The sequence below is a fragment of the Suncus etruscus genome, chromosome 10, assembly GCF_024139225.1.
Source record: "Suncus etruscus isolate mSunEtr1 chromosome 10, mSunEtr1.pri.cur, whole genome shotgun sequence".
Taxonomy (NCBI): Eukaryota; Metazoa; Chordata; class Mammalia; order Eulipotyphla; family Soricidae; genus Suncus; species Suncus etruscus.
In genome coordinates, this window is record NC_064857.1 from 24,251,513 (window position 1) to 24,277,654 (window position 26,142).

Genomic DNA, 26,142 nt, shown 5'->3' on the forward strand with positions numbered 1-26,142 from the left:
TCCTAAGGTTTTATAACATGTTTATAGATATTTATATGTTAACCTGCTGATTTATGTAAATCATAGCACTGAAGATAATTAGGCTTGAAGTTTTCTTATTTGTGATAAGCATATAATAAAATGAGTATCTAATAAATATAATCTAATAATAAGTATATATAATGTATCTGATAAATACATGCTAAAACTCAGATATTCGTCATCTTGTGACTAGACGCAAAAAAAGGTGAGTGAACCATGTGGCCGTCTCCTCCCACATGTGTGGAAAGAGAATATGAACATTTTTTCTTATCTCTTTATCAGTGACCACAATGGCTGGACTGCTTTACATCATGCATCCTTGGGAGGCTACACTCAGACCATGAAGGTCATTCTTGACACAAATTTGAAGTGTACAGATCGGATAGATGAAGAAGGGGTATGTACTATGTTTTTATACCTTCTCCCTCTCAACATAGTAAAATGTGCCAAAATTGCATGAATAGCTTCTTCGCCACCCTTTTTCTTTTCTTGCCCCATTCCTAGTCTTTTATGATTTATTAAAATATATATATATCAAAAATGGAAGAAAATAGTATGTGGAATAGAACACAAATAGGATAATACACTCCAACACATAGTTTGTAAGAGAACACTTTAATTTCACAGAGACCAGTCCATATACAGCTCATCTGGTGACACACATGATAAAAATTTCACCATTCACTAGTGAACTGCAAAAAATGAAAAGGTTTGGGATAAGGTTCTATAAAATATAACTATGTTTGATAGTAAAATCTTAATTCTGCTGATAGTGTTCTTTTTGGAGAGAAAATGATGAAATGTATATTCTTTTATGAAATTATGACCATATAGCAATTGCCATTGAGTTTCTAAAGCCTGTACTTCACAAAACTTAAAAATTCTATCCTTGGGCCCGGAGAGATAGCACAGCGGCGTTTGCCTTGCAAGCAGCCGATCCAGGACCAAAAGGTGGTTGGTTCGAATCCCGGTGTCCCATATGGTCCCCCGTGCCTGCCAGGAGCTATTTCTGAGCAGACAGCCAGGAGTAACCCCTGAGCACTGCCGGGTGTGGCCCAAAAACCAAAAAAAAAAAAAAAAATAATAATAAATAAAAAAAAAAAAAAAAAATTCTATCCTTATAAATCATCTTTTAATAAAAATAAAAATATGAAAGCCCCCAATCTGTAATTTTGCTCTATTCAATTGCAAGTATCCCTAAAAGTATTTTCTTTTATATTCATTACTAGGAAGCAAATGTCTGCAGAAGTATTTTTTGGTATTCATTCCAATATCCTTAACCTTAAAGCTAATACCTGTTTGTAAAAAAAATTAGTTCCCATGAAATTACAAAGTCATAATTGAGTTTCAGACATACATTGCATCAACACCTGTGCCTTCACCAGCATCCACTCACCTCCATCATTTGTCCTCACTCTGTTTGCCTTCCACACATCAATCTGCCTCTACTGGGTGCATTTTTATATGTATATTTTTTGCCTTGTGGTTTACAGTACTACTGTTGATAGGGTTTTATATGGAAAGCATTAGCATCTTTCTCTACTCCCTCTTCCTAGTTGAATAATTCTTTCCATCAGAGGTGTCCCTAACCTGCTCTTAGCCTTAGTTTCCTCAGGTGGCAATTACCATATTTTCATTTTTATATTCTTTGTTTTCATCATCTATTTTCTCTTTTATTTGGGGGCCCAAGTGCTAAATTAGACCAATTGGACTTATTAGATAAAATAGAAATTCAATTACTAGATATTTTAGGATTGTTTACTAAATTGTTCATTTAGTTTTCCAGCAAGGCAAAACCAGTTGACATTCCCATCATCAGAGAATGAGAGTCCCTTTCTCCTCACATCCACACCAGCACTGGTTGTTCTTGTTCTTTTTGATATATGCTAGTATCTGTAGTGTGAGATGATACTTCATTGTTGTTTTTATTTGCAATGAGGTAAATTTTATGTGCTTTTTAGCCATTTGTTTTCTTGTGAAATTTCTTTCAATTGAAAATAATGTGTTTTCTTGTAAAGTTCTATCAGTGAAAGCTGAAATCTTGTTCTTTGTTTTCTAGCTACAAAGGGAAGCCAAGCTACTTGGAATTTCACAGACACACACACACACACACACACACACACAAACACACAAACACACACACATACACATACACACACCACACACACACAACATCTCATACATACATTTTCCATGTTTGAAGCTCAATTCTGAATAGCAGTTTTAAATTTTGCATATTTTAATATGTAGTTTTGTTGATTAGTTTTTAAGAAGTTTAACAATGAAACAATGCTGTAAAATAGCCAACAGCAAATAACTATTGTCACTGTATTTTCCCTGTTTTTTTCTCTGAAAGAACACTGCACTGCACTTTGCTGCTAGGGCAGGCCATGCCAAAGCTGTTCTACTTCTCCTGAGCTATGAGGCTGATATAATCCTGAACAAGCAACAGGCCTCCTTCTTGCATGTTGCGATTCATAATAAGAGAAAGGACGTGGTTTTAACAACCATCAAAAGCAGAAGGTATGCTATTTTCTTGTTTACTATCTTTTGATGGCTTTTGGCATCAAGAATCATGTACAACTATAGGAAACAAAAGAAGATAAGTACATTTCACCTTCAAATTAACATGTTTAAATACCAGTTGCTTACACAATATTTTTAATGAATTATTTGGATGGCAATACATATTCTGTACTACATATTCTATCCATTCTCATGTTCAATTTCTATTTCTAAATCACAGGTCCATAGAACTCATTTGTAGCACTTGTGTGAAACTCACTGAATTCAGTAATTTCTTTTTTCTCTTTTCTTCCCTCCTACCTTCCTTCCTCCTTCCTTCCTACCTTCCCTCCTCCTTCCTTCCTTCCTTCCTTTTCTTTCTTTCTTTCTTTGTTTCTTTCTTTGTTTCTTTCTTTCTTTCTTTCTTTCTTTCTTTCTTTCTTTCTTTCTTTCTTCTTCTTTCTTTCTTTCTTCTTTCTCTTCTTTCTCTCTCTCTTCTTTCTTTCTTCTTTCTTTCTTTCTCTCTCTCTTCTTTCTTTCTTCTTTCTTTCTTTCTTTCTTTCTTTCTTTCTTTCTTTCTTTCTTTCTTTCTTTCTTTCTTTCTTTCTTTCTTTCTTTCTTTCTTTCTTTCTTTCTTTCTTTCTTTCTTTCTTTCTTTCTTCCTTCCTTCCTTCCTTCCTTCCTTCCTTCCTTCCTTCCTTCCTTCCTTCCTTCCTTTCTTTCTTTCTTTCTTTCTTTCTTTCTTTCTTTCTTTCTTTCTTTCTTTCTTTCTTTCTTTCTTTCTTTCTTTGTATGTTTGTTTGTTTTTGGTTTTTTGGGTCTGGCTAAGCTGTCAGAAATCACTCCAGGCTTGGCGGAGCATATTTAAAGCCAGGGATCAAACCCAAATTACCTTTAACACATTAACCTCTACTCTATGTATCTAATGCAGATTGTGGTCTTTTAAAGCTAAACTCTTTAAAGAGTTTTATTGATGAAGTTTGATGTGGTTTTCCCTCATTGTGGGACATGTGGGGCATTAACTGTTCCATATAACAGATAAATATGAACAAAGGCCCCATATGTCTCAGAAATGGACACAGATAAAACATTTCATGTTCAAGGCATATCAATTCAGAACAAAAGAAAGAACAGTAATCACAATAGTTATTTGAGAATTTCCCTATATTTCTAATTTTGAATAAGGACCTAATAAGTGAATTGATTGTTGGTTCACATATTGGTATCAAGGAAAATAAATTTATTTCTCATAAAGATACAATCCCAAGTTTTAACTGATTGCTTTGAGTTTTAACTGATTACTTTGTTGTTGTGCAATTAAGTGGGAATAAAATTCATGGTTGCTATTATTTTTGTATTATTGCTATTTTGCAGGTGGGAGCAGTGTCTACAGGTCTTTAGTCATAATTCTCCATACAACAGATGCCCAGTAACAGAAATGGTAGAATACCTCCCAGAATGCATGAAAGTAAGTACTCAAGATAAAAATCCCTTTTGGTATATACTTGATATAAGTTAAATATGAGGATTTATTGTGATAACAGCACCCTAATAATTTTATTTCAATATTTAAAACTAAATTTGTATTTATTCATAACTATAAGGACAATTAGCAACAAGTATTTAACAAGAATTATTTTAAAATATTTTTAGTTGGTATGTGCAATATAGAAAATATGTTAAATAACAGCTTTTTCTTTGGTTTGGGGGTCACACACTCTGAGATCTACAGAGGTTACTCCTGTATTTACATTCAGAAATCACTCCTGGTGGGGTTGAGGGACCAAATGGGAATCCAGAAATTAAACGTGGATCGCTATGTGCAAAGCAAGCATCCTACCTGCTGTGCTATTGCTATGGCCATAACAAAGTATATTTTGTTTTAACTCAAACAATCACATCTAGAGAAGAAATCACTAATGGTAGTTTCTTACTTAATAAATCTTTTAACTGTGATGATTTTCAACATTTGTAGCCTCCTACTAAATATCAGTATTTTTTCTTTTTTATAGGTACTTTTAGATGTATGTATGACGCCATCCACAGAAGACAAATCCTGCAAAGACTACTATGTAAGCTTATTTCATTATAATAATTTGAAGATAATTTTTGTAATTCCTACAGATAGTAATTACTGTCTTTATTTGTTCTATTAATGTATTATCTAGTGACAAGACAGTCTTACCTTTAGAACCTAACATTCTATAACATTTTAATTTTTTATAATAGCACTGTTTAGGTTTGTTTTTGTTTTTTTTCTCTAAAACAGCTAACTAATATTTAATAATGTATCTTTTTCCATGATAGTATAAAGCAATCAAATAAAAGTCTGCTGAAAAATTTATGTACTTACGATACATATACAGGAGCTAATTTTATTTTTGCTAGATGAGATGTCTTAACTTTATTAGGATCATTTAACTTTCATCAATATTATCTCTTGTGTATTTGATTCATCAAGTACTACCTCTGGGGTCTCTCTTAGTAAATCTTTTAAATTATATTTTCTTCAGATTGAATATAACTTCACATATCTGCAGTGTCCATTAGAATTCACAAAAAAGGAATCATCTCTAGAGAATGTTACATATGAGCCTCTCACAACCCTCAATGTAAGTCTAGAAACTTCATTACTTGATTAATTTCTCCATGGTTTTTGGCAATAGTTCCAAAATCATGTCTCCATAAAAGTTGTAGAAAAAGTTGTGAAACAATTTCAGGTTTAAAGTTATATATCTACGTTATGTGACTCAAGCTTATTTTATTTTAAATGCTTTTTTAATTGAATCACTATGAATTACAGTTATAAATGTATTCACGATTGAGTTTCAGGCAAACAGTGTTCCAACAGCAGTTCCTTCACTCTGTCCACTTACTTCCAACAATGTCCTCAGTTACCCTACCAACCCCCTACCCTGCCTCTGGCAGGCACTATTTTTATTTTTTCTCCTTATTTCCCCTATTGGTCACTGTGATTTAACCTACTGTTACTGGTATCATACATGAGATATTACCTCTTTTCAGCACCTAGCACTGGAACAGTGACCACTTTGCTTTATCATTGTAGAACTGGTACTTCGATCACTTATTCCCCTGCCAACCCCCCTAGTGCAAGATTCCCATTAAAGACTAGTTCTCCTGCTCTTGGCTTCCTTTGCCTTTGGGTGCTAGTTATTCTATTATGTTTCTTTCAACCAGACTTATGAGTGACATCGTTCTGTGTTTATCCTTCTACGTCTTATTTTAATTTTCATGCTACATATCAGACCCATCCATATATCAGCAAATTTATCTTTTAACAATCAAGAAGTGTTCCTTTCTGTATATAACCATGGTATATTTATCAAATCATCTATTCTCAGGAACATGTTTTTTCCAAATTGTGGCTACTGTAAAGATTCTCAATTTTTAATAAGTAATATATTTAATACATATGTAATGTACTCAATAATACTTAACAAATATTTAATGAATACTGTAAATATTTTTTATTTTAATAAAGAAAAATGTATGAACCTAGGATATGGAGTATATACTTTACATGCCCAGTTTGATCTCTAGTATTGCATGATCTTGTAATCATCACAAGGAGTATTCATGAAGCACACAGTACCAAGGGGGGTAATCTCTGATCACCACTGAGTATAATAGAGGGAGAGAGGGAGGGAGGGAGGGAGGGATGAAGGGAGGGAGGGAGGGAGGGAGGGAGGGAGGGAGGGAGGGAGGGAGGGAGGGAGGGAGGGAGGGAGGAAGGAAGAGTAAAATTGTTCCACAAATTTCTAATTTGATTGTGTTCAACGTTCCACACTCTTGTTCACAATAGTCTTAATAATAGTAATTATAATCATTAGCCTTATTTGGTATTAATAATAATTAGTCTGCCTCAATATAGATGTCAATAATCTATACTCAACACATGCTGAAAATCAGTACTGGCTATTCACTTTCATCCCTACATATAAACATAGCTATTTAAGAATCTCCTGTCATATTAGTCACCAGAAACTCAGTAAGTGGCAATTTATAGATAGACTCCAGTCAACAACTAGGCTAAATATGACCCTTAAGAAGTCCTAAACGTTCTTGAACCCAATTTGAAAGCAGTTTTGCATTGACAGTATGTGCCCAAATTTCACATGAGCTTTTATTCCAAAGAATGCTTTAAAAGGGAATGAAGTGGTAGTATAATGAGTCTGTCATATGGCTAACCTGGAATATATTCCCCAAGTCCCATCACGAGCATTTGTGCATCTAGTACAAGGAGTAAGCCCTAAACACTGGATATGGCACCTAAACAAACAAGAGTGCATTTATGTTTTAACAGATGATCCAGTGCAAATAATCTATCACAATTATACTCAAATTTGAATAACTGCAGAAAAACTGGGTAATATTAATATGTATCTAAAAAGAAAGAAACTAATAGCTTAAATAAATTGTGTTTGTCATGTTAGATAGCAGCCCAGGATTATAAAGATCCCATCAAATAAAACTTTGTGTGCATGCAAAAACAATCAGCAGAAATATACACACAATTAAGGATTTGTACATTGTGGGCAAGGTTCTAGATCTATTTAAATTAAAATTAAACAAAGTTTTAAAAAGCTACTTTACTATATTGCCATAAGTCAAATGCTCAGTCACCCACATATCTCTTGACTTTGTAATGAATAACACAGGTACAGGACATTTCCTTTATCACAGAAAGTTCAGGACAACATTGGTCTTGACCTGTTAGAAATTTTCATTCAAAGAAATTAAAATCATTTTTATATATAGAGGTATTTGGTTATAGATCAGGACTTAAATCTAGAAGGCTTACTAAACACTTGGAATGTTAAGTAGGCAGCCAGGTGGACTTTATTTTAATTATTTCTTTTTATCACACCCTGTGGAACTCAGACTTTTCTCCTCTCTCTGTGCTACTGGGAAAACTAAGGGAACATAATTCACTTTAGGGGATTGAAACCAGGCCTGACAGATACAAAGCAAGCACTCTACTACCACTTTGTATTATCATTCTGGCTCCCTTAGTGTGGATTTTAGTCTTATCACAGAAGCTAGCTTTAACAATTAGCTCAATGTACAGCATTTTAGCTCTGTTGTAGTATATGGTATTTTGTAGTTGTTTTTATAGTTCAAACTCAGTAACCAAGTGACTTAAAAGGAATTACTGTTCAGTTTTACCTTGAAGAAATTTTTGTATAGAAGTCTAGGTTTATTAATTATTATTTGTATAAAAATATAATATAATAGCATGTTTATAATAATAATTTATATATTTATATGATATAATATAAAAATAAAAATATAAAATAAAAGACTCCTAAGTAATGTTCAGGGTACCTATGAGCTACTCCCAATGATTTTCAAGTCAAACCATTCAGAAGGGTAAATGCTCAGATCCAGACATTTGGTTGGCCATCAGTACTACATGGGAAGTTATGTGAGTCTGGTAGGCATTGAACTGTGGCCTATTGCATGAAAGGTAAGCACCCTAATCTCTGAGTTCTCTCCATGACATTGAGTGTGGATTCTTTTAAAAAGTATTGATTTAATTTCTGTTACAGTTTGTCTTCACCTCCAGAAAAATAGTAAATAAAATGTTGGTGGATTCTACAAAAAAAATAACCACTATAATAATCGTCAATAGGACCAGAACAATAGTCAGTAGATAGGGCATTTGCCATGCATATGGCCAACTCAGGTTCAATACACAGCATCTCATCTGGTCCTCCAAGAACTGCAAGGAGTGACCCCTGAAAGCAGAGCCAGGAGTAATCCCTGCAGACTACTGGGTATGTCCCTAAAATAAAACAAAATACACATGAAGCTGGCTCAAGTGAATGTGTGAATAACATCAGGAATGTCCAATTAAAGCCTAATAATATGGAAAAAATTTGCCTGAGTTATATTAGAAATAAATATAATGGATCTATTTATTTGGAAAATCTCATTCCTAAAGATCTCCTTCAGGTTAATATTTATAGAAAAAAAGTTGGGATTTCTTCAAGGGAATAACAAAGGTTGGGGGCCAGAATATACTCAAGAGCAAAACTCTTGTTTTGAATGAGTGCGACTATGAGAAAGATATAGAGAGAGATAGAGAGTGAAACTAGCTCTTGCATATTTGCCTTTATGTCCTTTCCACATAAACCTTTGTATGAGACCAGAATTCAGCTAGTGCCTTTAAAGCAAACTGAATCAAGTGTTCACACTTTTAATCAATAGTTAACTCTCACTTGTATTTTATGTTTTATCACGGGTCAGAAAAATAGTACATTGAGTAAGGTTCTTACCGTGATCCCCAGCAGCATATATGATTCCTCAAACTCTGCCAGAAGTGACCCCTAACCTCAGAGTCATGAGTAAACCCTTACTCATGTGGCCCAAAATAAATATAATATATTGTCTTATATTCTCATAGATATTCTTGATAATTTATGTTACTTTAATAATCAAAATTGTTACAAAACTTAGTTTACTTTTAAAATTTTAATGACTGTATTTTCTTTATTTGTTTCTTACTTTTTAGGCTATGGTACAGCATAACCGCATAGAGCTTCTCAATCATCCAGTGTGCAAAGAATATTTACTTATGAAATGGTAGGTGTAAAATTATATTTCTTTTTAATGATACCTCCATAAAAGTCGTTTAAATAGTTCCTTTATTTTGGGAGGGTGGGGCCACATCCGGTGACACTCAGGGGTAAATCTGGCTCAGAAATCACTCCAGGCTTCGGGGACCATATGAGACGCCAGGGATCAAACTGAGGTCCGATTAAACTGTGGTCCTGGGTCAGCCACGTGCAAGGCAAATGCCCTACAGCTGAGCTACTGCTCCATCACCTAAATAGTTTCTTTAGTACCATTTTGCTTTTCCAAGTTTTATCATTTTATTATTTTGTTTTTGAAAATAAAATTTGTTGGAGGTAAATATCTATATAGACAATGTCTATATAGAAAATTGTCAGCTTTTAAAATCTCTCACATTAAATGAAATCTATAATGGATGTGATTCATTATATGAATTATGAGAAGCATTACTGTTTAGTTAAAAATGAAATGTAACGGTGTTTGGGTAGCACTGAATTTGGAGAACATGAAAGCTTAACTCTGTTCTTACAAAAACTGATAAAAAATTTTTTAGTCATGATTTGTTTGGAAGTTGGAACTCCTTTTCTAAAAATCAAAAAACATAACATTTAAACAATGTTCTAAAATTTAGCCTGTTTGCTGACTTACCATAGCAAAAATTTAGTACATAGTTTATAGATTCATATTTCTATAAGCCTGTAAGTTTTAAAATTCTTTTTTTGTGTTTTTTTGGGCCACACCCATTTGATGCTCAGGGGTTACTCATGGCTAAGCTCTCAGAAATCGCCCCTGGCTTGGGGGGACCATATGGGATGCCGGGGGATCGAACCGTAGTCCTTTCTTGGCTAGTGCTTGCAAGGCAGGCACCTTACCTCTAGCGCCACCTCACCGGCCCAAGTTATAAAATTCTTAATGACAAATGCAATTAATATATAGTCATTATATTGCCATTAGTTATATTAAAATCAAATGTGAATAAGCTATAAAAATGAGGTAAAGTAAAAATAAATATTTAATGGTGAAAATTATAAGAAGTTAAAATGCTATATTTCATAACTCAAGGGGGTATAATTCTGTTTCCATAGGTACCTTAAGTAAGTGCTTTTATTTAAAGCTACTTAATTATTGTTTTTTTACGTTTTACAGGTTGGCTTATGGATTTAGAGCCCATATTATGAACTTAGGGTTTTATTGTCTTGGCCTATTACCTATGACCTTTCTGGTTGTCAATATAAAGCCTGGTATGGCTTTCAACTCAACTGGAATCATTAATGAAACTAGTGATCATTCGGAAATATTAGACACCAAGGTATTTCAAATTTATATTCATATTTAACATTTTAAAAATGGGTTAACATTTTTATAGTAACACTGATCTTGTGAGTAATCTTAAAATTAAGATTTTATTCTCGCTTATAGAATGCATAAATAATAAGAATTTCTAGAAAACCATTTATAGGATGAGAAGGAATTGAAATAAAGAAGCAGCTAAATAAGTTTGTATTTTATAAAGAAGTGACATGTATATTATGGTAGATTTCTTGGAGGACTACCTTACAATAGAGCTAGTGATAAGGTTAGTGGTAAGAGTGTACAGTGATAGTTAGAATGCTCAGAGTCTTCATTTAGGGTCATGAAAAAGTTATAGGGTCAGGTATGATAAATATCTAGCATGTAAGGACCAAGAGAAACTTGTGAGTCTGGTAAAATATATGCTTCTACAGTTGCCCATCTGACCTGTCTTCTTATATTGTCTGACCTTATACTGCCTGTTTATAGTTATAAATATCCAAATATGGTTTGTGAAAAATAAATTTTCCACACTTGGTCGAGATAATGGTGATAATTATATAGTATTTTGTAGTTATTTGTGACACAATTTAGAAAGTTTAAAATGTAATTTGCACATGAGACTTTTCAAATGATAATATCAATGTGATATGATTTTACCATAGTAAAATTTACTTAGGTTTAGATTTTCATATTTCTAAGAGTCTGCAGGTTTTAAAACTTAATGACAAATGAAATTAGTATATAGTTATTATATTGGCATTATTTATTTTTAAAATCAGGTATGGATAATATATAGAAATGAGGCAAAGTAAAAACAAATATTTAATAGTGAAAAATATTAGATAAAATGCTATTTTAATACTCTTATAATTGCCTGTCATACTTTTTATTTCAGAACTCATATCCTATAAAAGTTTGTATGATTTTAGTTTTTCTATCAAGTATATTTGGATTTTGCAAAGAAGTGGTACAAATTATTCAACAGGTAAAATATGCATTTTTAAACTTCTATAGTTGATATATTTTAATAGACCTATAAATACTAAAAACTATTAAAATGTAAAGATGAAATTACATAGCTTTTGAAATGTATAGGTTAGAGTGTATAAATCTCATGAAAATAAATAAAATTTCTTTCATTAACACTACTGAATGTTGATAATGTTCTATATTTAAAGGAGAAATGTTTTTTATCCTTTTAAATCCACAAGCTCTGTTTGGCAAGAAATAAAGCTATGAATGATATTTTGGGGTTTTCTCATAATATCTGAATGTAAATGCTTGTAAACACCTTACTTGGCCTGAATTCCATTTCAAACTAATCTTTCTGATTTTATTTCTTAATATTAGTGTTATATTTTTTGAATACCATTTCAATTTATAAAATAATTGGAAATTTTACTTAACATTTTTACTTAACATTCAAAAATATTGGTAACATGGGGGCCAGAAAAATAACATAGAGGTAAGGCGTTTTGCCTGTCATGCAGAAGGTCATAGGTTCAAATCCTGGCATCCCACATGGTCCCCTGTGCATGCCAGCAGTGATTTCTGAGCGTGGAGCCAGGAATAACCCTTGAGTATTGCTGGGTGTGACCCCCCCAAAAAATATTGATAACAATGTTTTTCCTTTCTTTGACATATTAAAAAATATATATATAATATAGGCAAAATATATATATAACTATTTACTTCTAATTAATCATTTCTATTCTGCAGAAATGTATTACCCCATTATAATATGAATGATTTAATAAGGACTGTTATTTCATCTCTCCTCTCATTATTTTTATTGATGGTAATTTCATAGCTAAATTGAACTCTAATTATAATTTTTTTCTTTCTTCATTACCTTGACTTAAATCCCCCAAGAGTGGGTGCACCGTTCCCAGAGATACTACAATACCAGGTCAATGCGAGGAGCGGAAGAAGCAAGCTCCTCTTCTGACTCCCAGCTCCAAAAGTCCATTTAATATATTGTCCTCGGATAGAGGACATATCAGATATTAAACTGATAAGAACAGATACTACACTTGATCTTAGCCAAAAGGCCGAGAAGCAATTAATTATAATTTCTGTGTAAGATAAAGTATCCACATTTTATTGATATTTAAATACCCTACAAGTAAGTCGATATTTAAGCCACCCAATCTAAAATAGCAGATGAATTAAAATGATTATGATAACTAGTTCTTGACACAGATCACAAATACACTTAGAAGTAACTTTATTTAATTTTATCTTGGGAGCTCAAGATTGTATGTCCTTTTTGAGAGCAGAAAGAAATTACAATTGCTTTTTGAACAGTATAGATTATATTTATCTAAAAATGTAATAATATACATATTTTCCTAGATGGTTAAACTTAAAATGCTGTAAATACATTTTATGATTCCCTTAACATTTTTATTTCTCTAGCATTATTGCTTAACTATATCTACAAATAGGATAATTTTATGTTAATTAAAATTATGTTAAGTATTCTGATTAGCTGTTTATATAAGATTCCTGGTCAAGTCATTCATTATTAAGTTTTAAAGGAGTGAAAACTGAACTTTTATAAAGATGTTTTTGATCAACTTTAACCATTTTGCAACTCTCAAGACATTATTTAATATGGGACAAATTTCACAGGAATATCTCAGAAATATGTGGATTTTCCTTCATCATTAGACTTCCAGACTTCCAGGTCAAAGGAAAACCCATTCATAGTCTTGGCTCTTGGTTTAGTCCAGGATGGCAGGAAATTTTTCTTTACTTTTTCAATTGCAGTGTCAGAAAAAAATGTCACTGGTAACATACATATAATATTAGACAAAAATATCAGCTCTCAGATTCTAATATAGTAATATTTTCATTTCAGAAAAAAATCTACTTTTCAGATATCAATAATGCACTTGAATGGGTCATCTACACAACAAGCATCATTTTTGTGTCTCCCTTGTTTATTGGTATACCAGCATATATGCAGTGGCAGTGTGGAGCAATTGCTATATACTTATATTGGATGAACTTCTTGTTGTATCTTCAAAGGTAAAGCCAGCGTCAGTGACTTCTGTATCATTTATGCATTTTAATGTGAATAAGAACTAATAGGGAGGCCGAAGTGGTGGCGCAAGATATATTATAAGGCATCTGCGTTGCCTGCGCTAGCCTAGTATGGACCACATTTGATCCTCCGGCTTCCCATATGGTCCCCCAAACCAGGAGCGATTTCTGAGCACAGAGCAGGGGGTAACCCCTGAGCGTCACCAGGTGTGGCCCCAAAACAAAACAAAACAAAACAAAAAACAAAAAACCTAGGGACCTGACTGATAGTATAGTGGGTTGGGCATTTATTTGTATTGTACACAGCTGACCTAGATTTGATCCCATCACCCCATTTGGTCTTCTAGGCCTTTCTGGGAGTGATTCTTCTGAGTGCAGGGTCAGAACTAAGCTAAGGCTTGCTGTATGTGTTTTAAAAATAAACAAATACTCTAAGTACAAAACTTTTATAGGTTTATAACTTTTCCAACTGATTTAGGCTGTGAAAATTCTTTTTTGTGGATGTGGAAAGGGAGTTTTGGGTCACACTGAGAGTCCCTAGAGACTACTTCCATTTCTATGCTTAGGGTTGCTCCACCCAGTGCTCAAAGAACCTTGTGGTACCATACCAGAATCTAATTAGACCCTCACACATGCAAAGCATTTGCTCAGACTTATATCTTTGGCCCAATGAAGAAGTATTTTATATCCCATAAAAGTAAAGGGAGAGAAATGAGAGGTTTAAGATACAGATCAGGATTACTATTGACTTTTGTGTACTCTACTGTGCATTGTAAAATTTGAGCAACATCCTTGACTTTTGCCAGATATGGTAACCAAAGATTTCTCCATATATTGCCAAGTTGCTTTTGGGTGGTAAAAATGACCCAGATTTAAAACTCGACAAATCTAAATTCAGACAAATCTAGATTAAAGATGGGAATTAAATGGCAAAACAATGTATTAAATATTCTTATTCTACCCAGTGTTATTTAGCAATCCTTTAGAACAATCAAATGAAGTGATAGGTAGAGAAAGTATAGCATTAGAGAGAAAAATAAGTCAAAATATCTCAAATCTGCATGGAGAAAGAGGACACTAAAATCCTTTTCATAGTTGCTCACATTGAGACAAATGTTATTTTACATTATCGTTAAAACAAAAGAGATGCAGATGTTTGTGCTAATAGTCTTTAAAGCAAAGAATGAGTTCTTTCATGAAGTAATTGTCCAAGAATACAGTCAAGTTGTTACAATTTCCAAAGTCTTTTTGACTCCAAGGACCTTACTTTTTCGACTTTATGTCGTCAGTGTTGTGCTAGAATAAAGTCTATAGGATTGAGCCCAGTACCAAGCAAGGAAATGGCAGGAAGGGAAGAACAGTAGACTCGACTTTTCTAAACTATTTGGCAGATACAAACTCTGCATTACTTTGGTTTCATCATAATTGCTTTTTGTTTGTTTGTTTTATGTTTTGTTTTGTTTGGGGGCCACACCTGGTGACATTCAGGGGTTACTTCTGGCTCTGCACTCAGAAATCGCTCCTGGCTTGGGGGACTATCTGGGATGCCAGGGGATCGAACCGAGGTCCATCCTAGGTTTGCTGCAGGCAAGGCAAATGCCCTACAGCTGTGCAATGCTAGTTACTGAACTAGCTAAGGAAGTTAGTTTTGAAACCTCTGAAGTTTCAATATTAAAAGATGAATGCAACATTTAAATAGTTTATCAAATAAACATGTAATAGAGTTCAAAATCGTTGATAGCTGTGTTTCTAACCTTTAAGAATCTGGCTTTCCAAAGAAAATGTAGTATCCAGATGAAGTAATGTTAGTAGCCAATGAAGTTAAATACCCAAACCTTTTACAATATAAGTTATGGGAGGAGCAAAGAAAAATGTCTCGGGAGGCTGTGAGATTGATGAATGTAAATTATAGCCTTATGATCCCAAATAGGAGCCTTTGGGGGACACAATTTCATTGAATTAGCTTCCATAAAGTGAATCGCATAACTCATCTCTCCAACACTTTAGCATCCATTAGGGAATATTATCATTAATGTTGGGAGACTCAGTTTTTACTTCTAACTTGATATGAGTCAATAGTAAAGAAGCAAAACAATTGAAGTTGGACATGGTCAAGCAGAAAGAAACGAAACAATTTGAAAAACCAAGACATGACTGTTGTTAAATTTTTTTTTGTAAAATAATTTTCTTGTTGAAAGTCCTCATGATGTCATCTGTGGAATCAAGAATACCTACTGTCTGACAAATTGCAAATTGAGTGAGTGCAACTTAATGAGAATGGTAAATAATTATTTCCATTTTAAAAACTTTCCTAGGTTTGAAAATTGTGGAATTTTTATTGTCATGTTGGAAGTAATTATGAAAACTTTGCTGAGGTCTACAGTCGTATTTGTCTTCCTTCTTTTGGCTTTTGGACTCAGCTTTTATGTGCTCCTAAATTTACAGGTGAGTCTGTTGCTTCAGTAGATGATTTCATTGCTTTGAATATTGAGAAAATATATTTATATGTAAATCTAAATGTTATTAAAATAGCAATGTTAAAAGATTTCTTTTTCCCCCTTCCCTCCCTCTCTCCCTCCCTCCCTTTCTTCCTATTTTCCTTTCTTCTTCCTTCCTTACCTTTCTTCTTCCTCCCTTTCCTTCCTTCCTTTTTCCTTTCTTTTTTATTTATCTTCTTTCTTTCCTTCTTCCCTTTCTTCTTCCTTCCTTTCCTTCCTTTCTTCTTCCTTTCTTCTTTCTTTCTTTATTTCTTTCTTTCTTTCTTTCTTTCTTTCTTTCTCTCTCTCTCTCTCTCTCTCTCTCTTTCTTTCTTTCTTTCTTTCTTTCTTTCTTTCTTTCTTTCTTTCTTTCTTTCTTTCTTTCTTTCTTTCTCCCTCCCTCCCTCCCTCCCTCTCTTTCTTTCTTTCTTTCTTTCTTTCTTTCTTTCTTTCTTTCTTTCTTTCTTTCTTTCTTTCTTTCTTTCTTTCTTTCTTTCTTTCTTTCTTTCTTTCTTTCTTTCTTTCTTTCTTTCTTCTTTCTTTCCTTTTCTTTCTTTCATCTATTTTCTTCTTTCTTTCTCTTTTCTTCTCTTTCTTTCTCTCTCTTTCTTTTCTTTCTTCTTTCTTTTTTTCTTTCTTCTTTCTTATGCCATACCTGGTAGTGTTCAGGGCTTATTCCTGGTTCCGCACACAGCACTCACTTCTGGCAAAGCCCAGGTGACTATATTTGGTGCTAGGGATCCAGTCCACATTGGCCTTATGCAACACAAGTACCCTACCTGCTGTACTATCACTACAGTCCCAAATTTATTTTTATTTGTTACAGTGATAATCAAATTATTTTTATTGTTAAAAATTCCTACATTTAATAATAATGCCATTTCTTAATAAATGTCTATATTTTTCCAAAAGTTAATAGGTTAAACTTTGATGATGGTTTGTTATATGTGCATAAAAGATTTTTATGACCCTGCCAAAACTTTATTTGTATTTCTTATCACTATAGAAGTAGCCATACTATAAGTTTAAGTTAGGCATGCTCCCCATCAGCACTCAGGGTACCTAGAGGCCAATGATTCATAGTAATATATTAAACTAGTCAGCAGATTTAATGTAGGGACTAGGGTATGCAGAGTTGCTTGTGTTCCATGTTGCCACGAGACCCCTACGACTATTCTGGTGACATCTTGAGTGCTGTAATTGGAACATGAATGCCATCTCCCTGCCCCCTAGTTCTATATATTTCAAAATAATATATTATTTGTAATTTGACTTTTGAGAATATATATGTATTGCTTGTATCTATTTTTCATTTTATTTGTGTCTTACTTTCTTTTTCAGGATGCATTCAGCTCTCCCCTGCTTTCTATACTCCAAACCTTTAGCATGATGCTCGGAGATATCAGTTATCGTGATTCTTTTCTAGAGCCATATTTGAGAAATGAATTAGTATATCCAGTTCTGTCCTTTACACAACTTATCGTCTTTACAATGTTTGTCCCAATTGTCCTCATGAATTTACTTGTAAGTAATTTGGATTTTTAAGGGAATTATTCTTAACTTCTTCATTTCCCTCCATGAAGGAAATAAAAGACACTTCTAAGATATCCACCCATTCAATATTACTCCTAGCGTGTACAAGGCACACCGTAAGGGAAACACAAGAGTGCATTCACTTAGCTAATGCTTATTAAGAATCCATTAAACTATGGGGCTGGAGGGGTGGCATAATCTGTATGGCATCTGCCTTGTGCACGCTAGTCTAGTATGGTCCGTGGTTCAATCCCCTGGCATCCCATATGATGCCCCAAGCCAGGAGTTATATCTGAGCATATAGTCAGGAGTAACCCCTGAGCGTCACTGTGTGTGACTGAAAAAAACAAACAAAAACAAACTAACAAACAAAAAGAATCCATTGCACTAGAAATTGATACAAGTACTAGGAAACAGTGGTGAAAGAAAACAAGCAGTGCCCAATTCCTGAAGTTAAATTCTAAAGGAAGTTAAATTCTAAACAAACAAATACATAGTATAATGTCATGAAAGTGATAAAAATGTTTTCTTATTAACTTACGATTGTATGATTACATTGTATATTTTGAGATTTGTGGAGGGGTGGACTGGGTGGTATGAGGAGAATACCGGCAGTACAAAATGTTCTCTCAGGAGTCACTCTTGGTGGTACTTCTATGCTGGAGATTGAATTGGTGCCAGCTACAGCATGACGAGTTGATAAGTGCCTTACTCCTGGTATTATCGTTCTAGTCCCTGTGCCTTAAAAATATGCACAAATTTGCTAAAGCTGTGCACCAGAAACTACGTATTAGGGATCATTTCTGGGGTTAATAAAAACATACATATATGTGTCTATGGATAATACTTAATTTTCAATAATACTTAATTTTTATTCAATTAACTTGAGGCAAATTTTAAGCTTTATTTTAGTGACTTAGAAAAATAAAGGATGACATTAAGAATAATACATTAAGAATAATATCACTCTGGCCACAGTTATAGCGATAGCAAAGTTATAGGCATTTGCCTTGCATGCAGCCGACATAGGACAGACCCTGGTATGAACCCTGGCAACCCATATGGTTCCCCAAGTTTAACTTGGAGTGACTTCTGAGAGCAGAGCCAGAAGTAATCTCTGAGCACCACCGAGTGTGACTCAAAAACCAAAACAAAAATAACTCCCCCCAAATAATTATAATTCAGATTGACAGGGCTGGCATGATAATACAGTTACGTTGGTTAGGGAGCTTGCCTTGTACAAAACTGACCTGGGTTCGATTCCTGATATCCCGTATGATTCCCCTAAGCACTGCTGGTGTGACTTCCACCAGCCCACAAAATGATCTCACACTTAGGATCACTTAAGACTTAGAAGGTTATTTTGGTTTTGTTTTGGATCATTTTCTATTTTTTTGTTGTTCGTTTTGTTTTTGTTTAGGGGCCACAATGGTGACATTATACCTAGCTCTTAGGCTCAGAAATTGTTCCTGGAAGACTCGGGGAACCACATGGATACCAGGGATTAAACCCTGGTAAAAATCAAATACTATGGCCAGAATAATAGTTCTGTAGTGAGTTCATACCTCACTACTACCACTCATGCTCCTATTTCTTTCATTATTGAGGGATACATCTGGATGTGCTTGGGGCTTAATCTTGACTGTGTACTCATAGTTCATTCCTGGTGCTGCAGTGGATATTAGATTTGGTGCTGAGGATGGACCCCAAGTCAGTTTCACTTAAGGCAAATACTATATCTGCTGTGCCAAGTTTTGCAATGTTGTCTATCCCTAAGTGCCACTGTTTTTTAGCAACCTCTCTTAGTCATCCCTTCAGATCATTGGAAGCTATTCTAGATCTGTTCCCTCCCTTTTCCTAAATCCTTCCCATAAATCAAGAAAATTTCTTATCTTAAACTTCTAGTTGGCTGTATCCTCATAGTTCTTTATTCATTTATATATACAATATCGTTTTCATCTCTAGAGAGATGAGAAGTCTATTCCTTCCTGGAAAAAAAAAACTCATCAAAATAATGTCCTACTAATGAAAAACTGAGTGTCTGCCACAGTGACTAAATATATAAGAATCTTCAGGGGCCGGCGAGGTGGCTCTAGAAGTAAGATATCTGCCTTGCAAACGCTAGCCAAAGAAGGGCCGTGGTTTGATGCCCTGGCGTCCCATATGGTCCCCCCAAGCCAGGGGCAATTTTTTGAGCGCTTAGCCAGGAGAAACTCCTGAGCATCAAATGGGTGTGGCCTGAAAAAACAAAACAAAAAATAAAAAAATAAAAAAATAAAAGAATCTTCAAAGGCTTATGCCTAATATAAAGTTTTTAGGGAAAATCAAAAGGTTTTTAAGACCTTGATCTTATCCAGTCCTTACCCAGCTTCCCAGTATTGGCAGGATATACACAGACACGCTGTATATACCCTGTGTATTCTTTACAAGCATTCCATTTCATGGCGAGCGTGAACTAATAATCTACCAAGTTAATTCAACTTGAACGTCATCCCTTTTTGACTCAGGTTCTTAACTATCCTCACCACTATGACCATGATCTGAACTGCTTGTTCCTTCCTACATTATCATAATTTTGAATGCACAAATCCAAAAAAAGAAAAAGAAAACTTACTTCCTAGTTTGCTGCATGAACTCAGGTACTATAGCACTTTAAACTCTACTTAACATATCATAAGCACTCATTAAGTTTTCTCACAATTGTTAGTCACTCATTAATTTTGTCAGTAACAATTTGAGCATCAGAATCATCAGTAGTTATATGAAATGTCTGAAGCAGCAGGTAGCACTTGATGCTGATACTGATGATATAAGCAAGATAAAAATGTTCAGCTCAAGGTTGGTAGAATAAAAATCAAGTACTATGGCCAGAATGATTGTACCATGTGTAAGGAGCTTTCCTTGCACACAGTAAACCCGGGTTCTAACTCTGGCATCCTGTGTGGTAATCTAGCACCTCCAGGACTGATTCTTAAGTGCAGAGTCAGGAGTAACCCCTGTGCATCACCATATGTGGGCAAAATAATGAAATTTAAATATAAAAAAACACTCTTGGGGCTGAGAAATAGCACAGTGGTAGAGCATTTGCCTTGCATGCAGCCAATCCAGGAAAGATGATGGTTTGAATCCCAACATCTCATATGGTACCCCATGCTTTCCAGGAGCGTTTTCTGAGTACAGAATCAAGAGTGACCCCTAAGTGCCGCTGGGTGTGACCTAAAACCAAAAATAAATAAATAAATAAATATTCTCTGGTCAAAGAAAAACTGCTTATTCTATGTGGCTCTCAGTGTTTGCATGGCCGAATGTAATTTCTCATTGTTCATTCATTAATTCATTCATTCATCAGCTATTTTGATGACGTATAAGTGTTCTGCACTAGTCATGCAGTGCTTTCCAAAATAGAGCCTTTTTCCGATGGAGATTTCTGGGCTTTGTGGTCCTTAAGAACACAGACAAGCTTTAACTTTCTGTTGTGGCATTAAAAAGGTGGACTCAGCCAGAGTCGGGGAATGAAAGAGCAGGACTAAAACTGATCCCATTTAGATCTGTTTCTCAGAGCTTCACTCACCTCAAAGCAACCATTATCTTGCCAACCATACAAAAAGAAAAAATTTCTTCATTCCAGAAGTTTTTTAACTTGAGGGTTTTAACTTTTCCATATTGTCAAATGACTCCCATTTACCACAGACATAAAATTTTCAAAGTTTGCAACATGTCATGATTGACTACCCCGCTTTTGTATGATGGAACAGCCCACTGTTCTGTCCAGAACTTAATGTACTTTCAGTTAAAAAGGATTTTTTTAAATCCTTTGATCCACCTTTAAAATTACTAGACCCACATTGTAGCCATCATTGTTACAAAGGTGCAGGTGTAAAAGAAAAAAAAGTTTGCAGCTTTTTTTTTTGTTTTGTTTTAGTTTTGGTTTTGGGACCACACCTGGTTAAACACAGAAATTAGGCTCTCAGAAATCGCTCCTGGATTGGGGAACATATGGAACATCGGGGATCGACCCAGGTCTGTCCTGAATCTGCCGCGTGCAAGGCAAACACCCTATTGCCTGAGCCACTGCTCTGCCCCATGATTTTGCAGCTTTCTATACAGTATATTAGCAAGGTATTCAGAGGTCACAACTAGTAAATCACATGCCCACTCCCCTATTGGAGTCAGAGGAAGTGCTCAAGTATTTTTTTTTTGAGAGAACCATTTGAGTAGTTTAATTTAATAATGTGTTGTTAAACTTCAGATTGGTTTGGCAGTTGGTGACATTGCTGAAGTCCAGAAGCATGCTTTGTTGAAGAGGATTGCCATGCAGGTAATGATTCTATTTATTGGAAGCTGATTGATATTAGCAGCATCATAATCATTCACAGAGGAGAATCTCTGATTTTTGAGACTATTTTACTGCGATAACCCCTTCGATGTCTGTGCGTCTATTCTTCAGTTTATCTGCTATAGTCAGAGAATCAAAAATAATGAAAAACTTGTCTGTAGATAGTCGGAAGAAAAATAGAAGAATTTTCTAATTATCTTTTTATGGCAATATATGGTTATCCAGTGCACTTGTTGGATCATCATAGGTCTGGGATTTTGTGTCACAATCAAATTTCTGGAAGGAATTTACACTAGCCTGGGGATAAAATTACAAATTCCTCACAGTATGCGTTATACTGAATAGCTGAATACATTCATGAAATTTATTCTTTGGGATATTTATTCTATTTTTTTCTACACAATTCGATGCAAAAATAGCTAAATTTAAAGATCTATGGTAGGTTTTCTTTGTTGTTATTGTTTCTATTTTTGGTTTTTGAACCACATATGCCAGTGCTCAGGACTTATTCCTGGCTCTGTGATCAGAATTCACTCCTGGCAGCATTCAGGGGACCAAATGTGGTGTAGGGAACAAAATCAGGTACTGTTTGTTTCCTATTATATAATGCAAAGCTATTTCTACATTCTTTTTTTAAACCTATTTTTAAATTTCAAATTTGAATGGGAGTATTTGATCCATCAAAAATATCCTATGAGGGGCCAAAGCAGTGGCACAAGCAGTAAGGCATCTGCCTTGCCGCACTAGCCTAGGAAGGACCAAGGTTCAATCCCTCAGCTTCCCAGATGGTCCCCCAAGCCAGGAGCTATTTCTGAGTGCATAGCCAGGAGTAAGCCCTGAGTGTAACTGGGTGTGCCCCCCAAAACAAACAAGAGATATCCTATGATAAACTTAATATATAATTAGAAACCTCAGCCATGTTAATATATAACCGTCTTTTCACTCTTAACTTTTAGTCACAACTTATTTATTCATTCAGCTGTACATTCAGATCTATTTCTTTAAACTGTTTAAGTCTACAGAATTCTCAAATTTTTGTACAATCTAGTGTGAGAACTAAGAAGAATAAAATGAATGGGATATTTTTTCTTTAATAAGTAAAAATAAAAGTCCAGAAAGATAGTACAGCAGAGAAAGGGCTTGCCTTTCATACCGTTAACCTGGATTTGACCTTTGGCATCCCAAGCACCACATTAAAGAATAAAAATAATTGATCCTGGTAATGGAAGAGAAAATTTAATTAAAATACACTAGAAAGTTATTCTATTTTTCCAAGGTTTTTTTTTTTTTACAACACTAAGAAACTCAAGGTAAAAATATATTTTTTCTTCTTCTTCTTCTTCTTTTTTTTTTTTTTTTTTTTAATGGCCGGGAAATGAACCTAGGACTCCCTCGTGGCAGAATTTTTTTTTTGTTTTTTGTTTTTTTGTTTGTTTGTCTTTGGGTCACACCCAGCATCGCTCAGGAGTTACTCCTTGCTCTATGCTCAGAAACTGCTCCTGGCAGGCACGGGGGACCATATGGGATGCTGGGATTTGAACCAATGTCCTTCTGCATGAAAGGCAAACGCCCCACCTCCATGCTATCTCTCCGGCCCCCAAGGTAAAAATATTTAATGAGACAAATTATATTTCTAACTACAGAAGCTATAGATAAACCATTTCATATATGGCCTCACAGCATGAAAATTTATCAAAAACACATAGACATATTAGTTCTGTTCTTTCACTGTTTGGCATTGTCTTCCTCCATGGAAGCAGTACTCCTTTTTTTTATTGTGCTAAGTAACCATTCATTTCATCCACATTTCCCAGTGAAGTGCACTCTGTAGTTTGATAAAACCCAAGAATATGAACTAAGGAAGTTTTCTGCATGAACTTGAGTCAGTTTAGTTTATTGGACTTATGATTACTTTGGTTGAGTAAAATGAATATTACAAGTGCTAATCAATAAATCTAAAATACACTTTAGGTGGAACTTCATACCAACTTAGAGAAGAAGCTGCCACTCTGGTTCCTACGCAAGGTAGATCAGAAATCCACCATTGTGTACCCCAACAGATCCAGATACGGCAGAGGGCTCTTTGTAAGTGTATGCAACACATTTCAACATACATAATGTGATACTGTTCAGCTTTAATCATTGTATTACATCTTTCATAGACTTTAAGTATGAGATAATTTAATTTAATACGATTTTAATGATTAATTTAATAATTAAATTAATAATTTAAGTTAGAGATAATTGTGTATGTCTACAAAGCATATAATTAACTCATTGAACGAAAAGAATAAGCAGTAGGGAGAAAGATACTTTCTTCTTCCTAGTTTCCCCTTTAGGAAGAGTGGAAACTATTTTTCTCCACATTTTATTTCAAATAATTTCAGCATCATTCACTGGCTGTGCAAGAGGTCATCCTTGAAACCTCTCCTTTTTCCTCTTCCCTCACATTCAATCAATCTCATGTAATTTGGATAATCTGTTAAAGTGACCACTGAATCTACTCTAAAATTTACCACCCACTCATAAGCTTTTAATAGTTCACCAGTGGTTTAAAAAAGAAAAAAGTTAAAAGATACTTAAATTAGCATTTTAGACTATTCTTTCAATGTAAATTAAATCATAATAGAGAATGATCCCAATTAATTTTAGAGAATTAACAAGACTTAGTAATAGATGTGGGTCCCACCATTATAGTGAAACATTTTCACTAGAAATATATAAAATATTAAACCTTTTTAACTAATATACTGCTTCAAATTAGTAAGGTTTTTTGTTTTGTTTATGTATGTACATATGTATGTATGTATGTATGTATGTATGTATGTATGTATTTTGTTGGGAGAGAATGATCACATCTAGCAGTACTAAGAATTTACTCCTGAGCCTGAGCATAGTACAGTGGGTAGGACACTTGCCTTACATGTAGCCAACCTGAATTAAATCACTAGCATCCAATAAGGTCCTCCAAGCACTGCAAGGAATAATTCCTAAGTCAGAGCCAGGAGTAACTAACCCCTTAGCATCACCAGGAGTAACTAACCCCTTAGAATCACCAGATGTGGCTAAAATTTCAAAAAAATTTACAAAATTATAAAAGAACTTACACCTGGCTTTGTGATCAGGACTAACTTCTGTTGATGTTCTGGGGATCAAACTAGGTACATCAGCATCAGTTTACAGTGTCTCCTATGTTAATTATACAATTTGTACTTTATTATATTATGTATCTTTTTTATAACTTTTTATGTTTTATTTCTCTCACAGACTGACCTCTTTGAGGTCAGGATACATATTAGAACAGAAGTTTTCAACCTTTTTACACTAATGGACTGGCACTGGTCCATGGGTCAGAAGTTGAAAGCCATTGTCTTAGTATATCGATGTTATTTTGTCTTGCTAGACAGCTTTAATATGATATATTTATGTATAATTCTATGTTAAGTTCAACTTGAGTAACTATTCATCTTTTATCCTACAGTGTTTATTTCACTTTTTCTTTTGTGCCCCTGAAACAAGACAAGAAATACCAAATGTTGACACATCTTTAGAAACAGAAATATTGAAGCAAAAATACCGGTAGGTACTCTTTCATTTATTTATCTATATTTAATAAAGTTTAGACTTTTATTTTTTGGGGAGTCACTTCAATCAGTGCTTAGGCTACCATGCATATCCTGGGAACATATACAGAACTCTGGGAGGCAAAGTATGTACATCAGCCCTTGAGCTATAGTGCTAGTTCTAAGACGTATAAATTATATAGTTTACTATCATATTGTGTTCATTGATATTACTTATTAAGTTTTAATTTAATTATGATATGTTGTAAATTATGAGATTTTGGAGATAAACTATTACTATTTTTTGTTTGTTTTTGGTTCACACCCTAAGCACTCAGAAGTCACTCCTGATAGGCTCAAAGAACCATATGGTATAGTGGGATTCGAACCAGGGTCCATCCTGGGTTGGCTGTGTGCAAGGCAAACCCCATACCGCTGTGCTATCTCTCAGGCCCTAAACTATTACTTGTATTCATCAATCAGTTTGCTAGTCAGTATCTTACATTGTGCTCCTCACAAGCCTTAAGAATGCATAAAAGGTTTGTAGGTTTCTAAGGAATCCTTGGAGAAGCCATATAAGGTACAATAGTTATGCATGGGGACTTTAGGGTAATTGTCAGCATTTAAATTCTTCAACAACTTTTTTTTTCATTTTGGTTTTGAGCCACACTCGGTGATGCTCAGGGGCCACTCCAGGTTATGTGCTCAGAAATCGCTTCTGGCTTAGGGGACCATATGGGGGATCTAACCGCGGTCTGTCCTAGGCTAG

The 26,142-nt window shown here is 34.4% G+C and overlaps 1 protein-coding gene and 1 non-coding gene across 2 annotated transcripts in view; one reads left to right on the forward strand and one right to left on the reverse strand.

The window, feature by feature from the left end:
* The window catches only part of TRPA1 (transient receptor potential cation channel subfamily A member 1), a 55,210-nt gene that overhangs the window by 28,522 nt on the left and 546 nt on the right, over positions 1 to 26,142 (forward strand). The window contains exons 13-26 of the mRNA XM_049782432.1: positions 304 to 418; positions 2,378 to 2,544; positions 3,901 to 3,994; positions 4,539 to 4,598; positions 5,040 to 5,138; positions 9,062 to 9,132; positions 10,270 to 10,432; positions 11,312 to 11,401; positions 13,280 to 13,449; positions 15,780 to 15,909; positions 17,283 to 17,465; positions 21,724 to 21,792; positions 23,782 to 23,895; positions 25,292 to 25,389. Of these exons, the coding sequence (XP_049638389.1) occupies positions 304 to 418; positions 2,378 to 2,544; positions 3,901 to 3,994; positions 4,539 to 4,598; positions 5,040 to 5,138; positions 9,062 to 9,132; positions 10,270 to 10,432; positions 11,312 to 11,401; positions 13,280 to 13,449; positions 15,780 to 15,909; positions 17,283 to 17,465; positions 21,724 to 21,792; positions 23,782 to 23,895; positions 25,292 to 25,389 (1,623 nt within the window). The remainder of the gene's footprint in view (positions 1 to 303; positions 419 to 2,377; positions 2,545 to 3,900; positions 3,995 to 4,538; positions 4,599 to 5,039; positions 5,139 to 9,061; positions 9,133 to 10,269; positions 10,433 to 11,311; positions 11,402 to 13,279; positions 13,450 to 15,779; positions 15,910 to 17,282; positions 17,466 to 21,723; positions 21,793 to 23,781; positions 23,896 to 25,291; positions 25,390 to 26,142) is intronic.
* On the reverse strand, positions 12,289 to 12,479 carry LOC126021333 (U2 spliceosomal RNA). Its single transcript, XR_007499879.1, has one exon. It is a non-coding gene; the product is annotated as a U2 spliceosomal RNA (small nuclear RNA).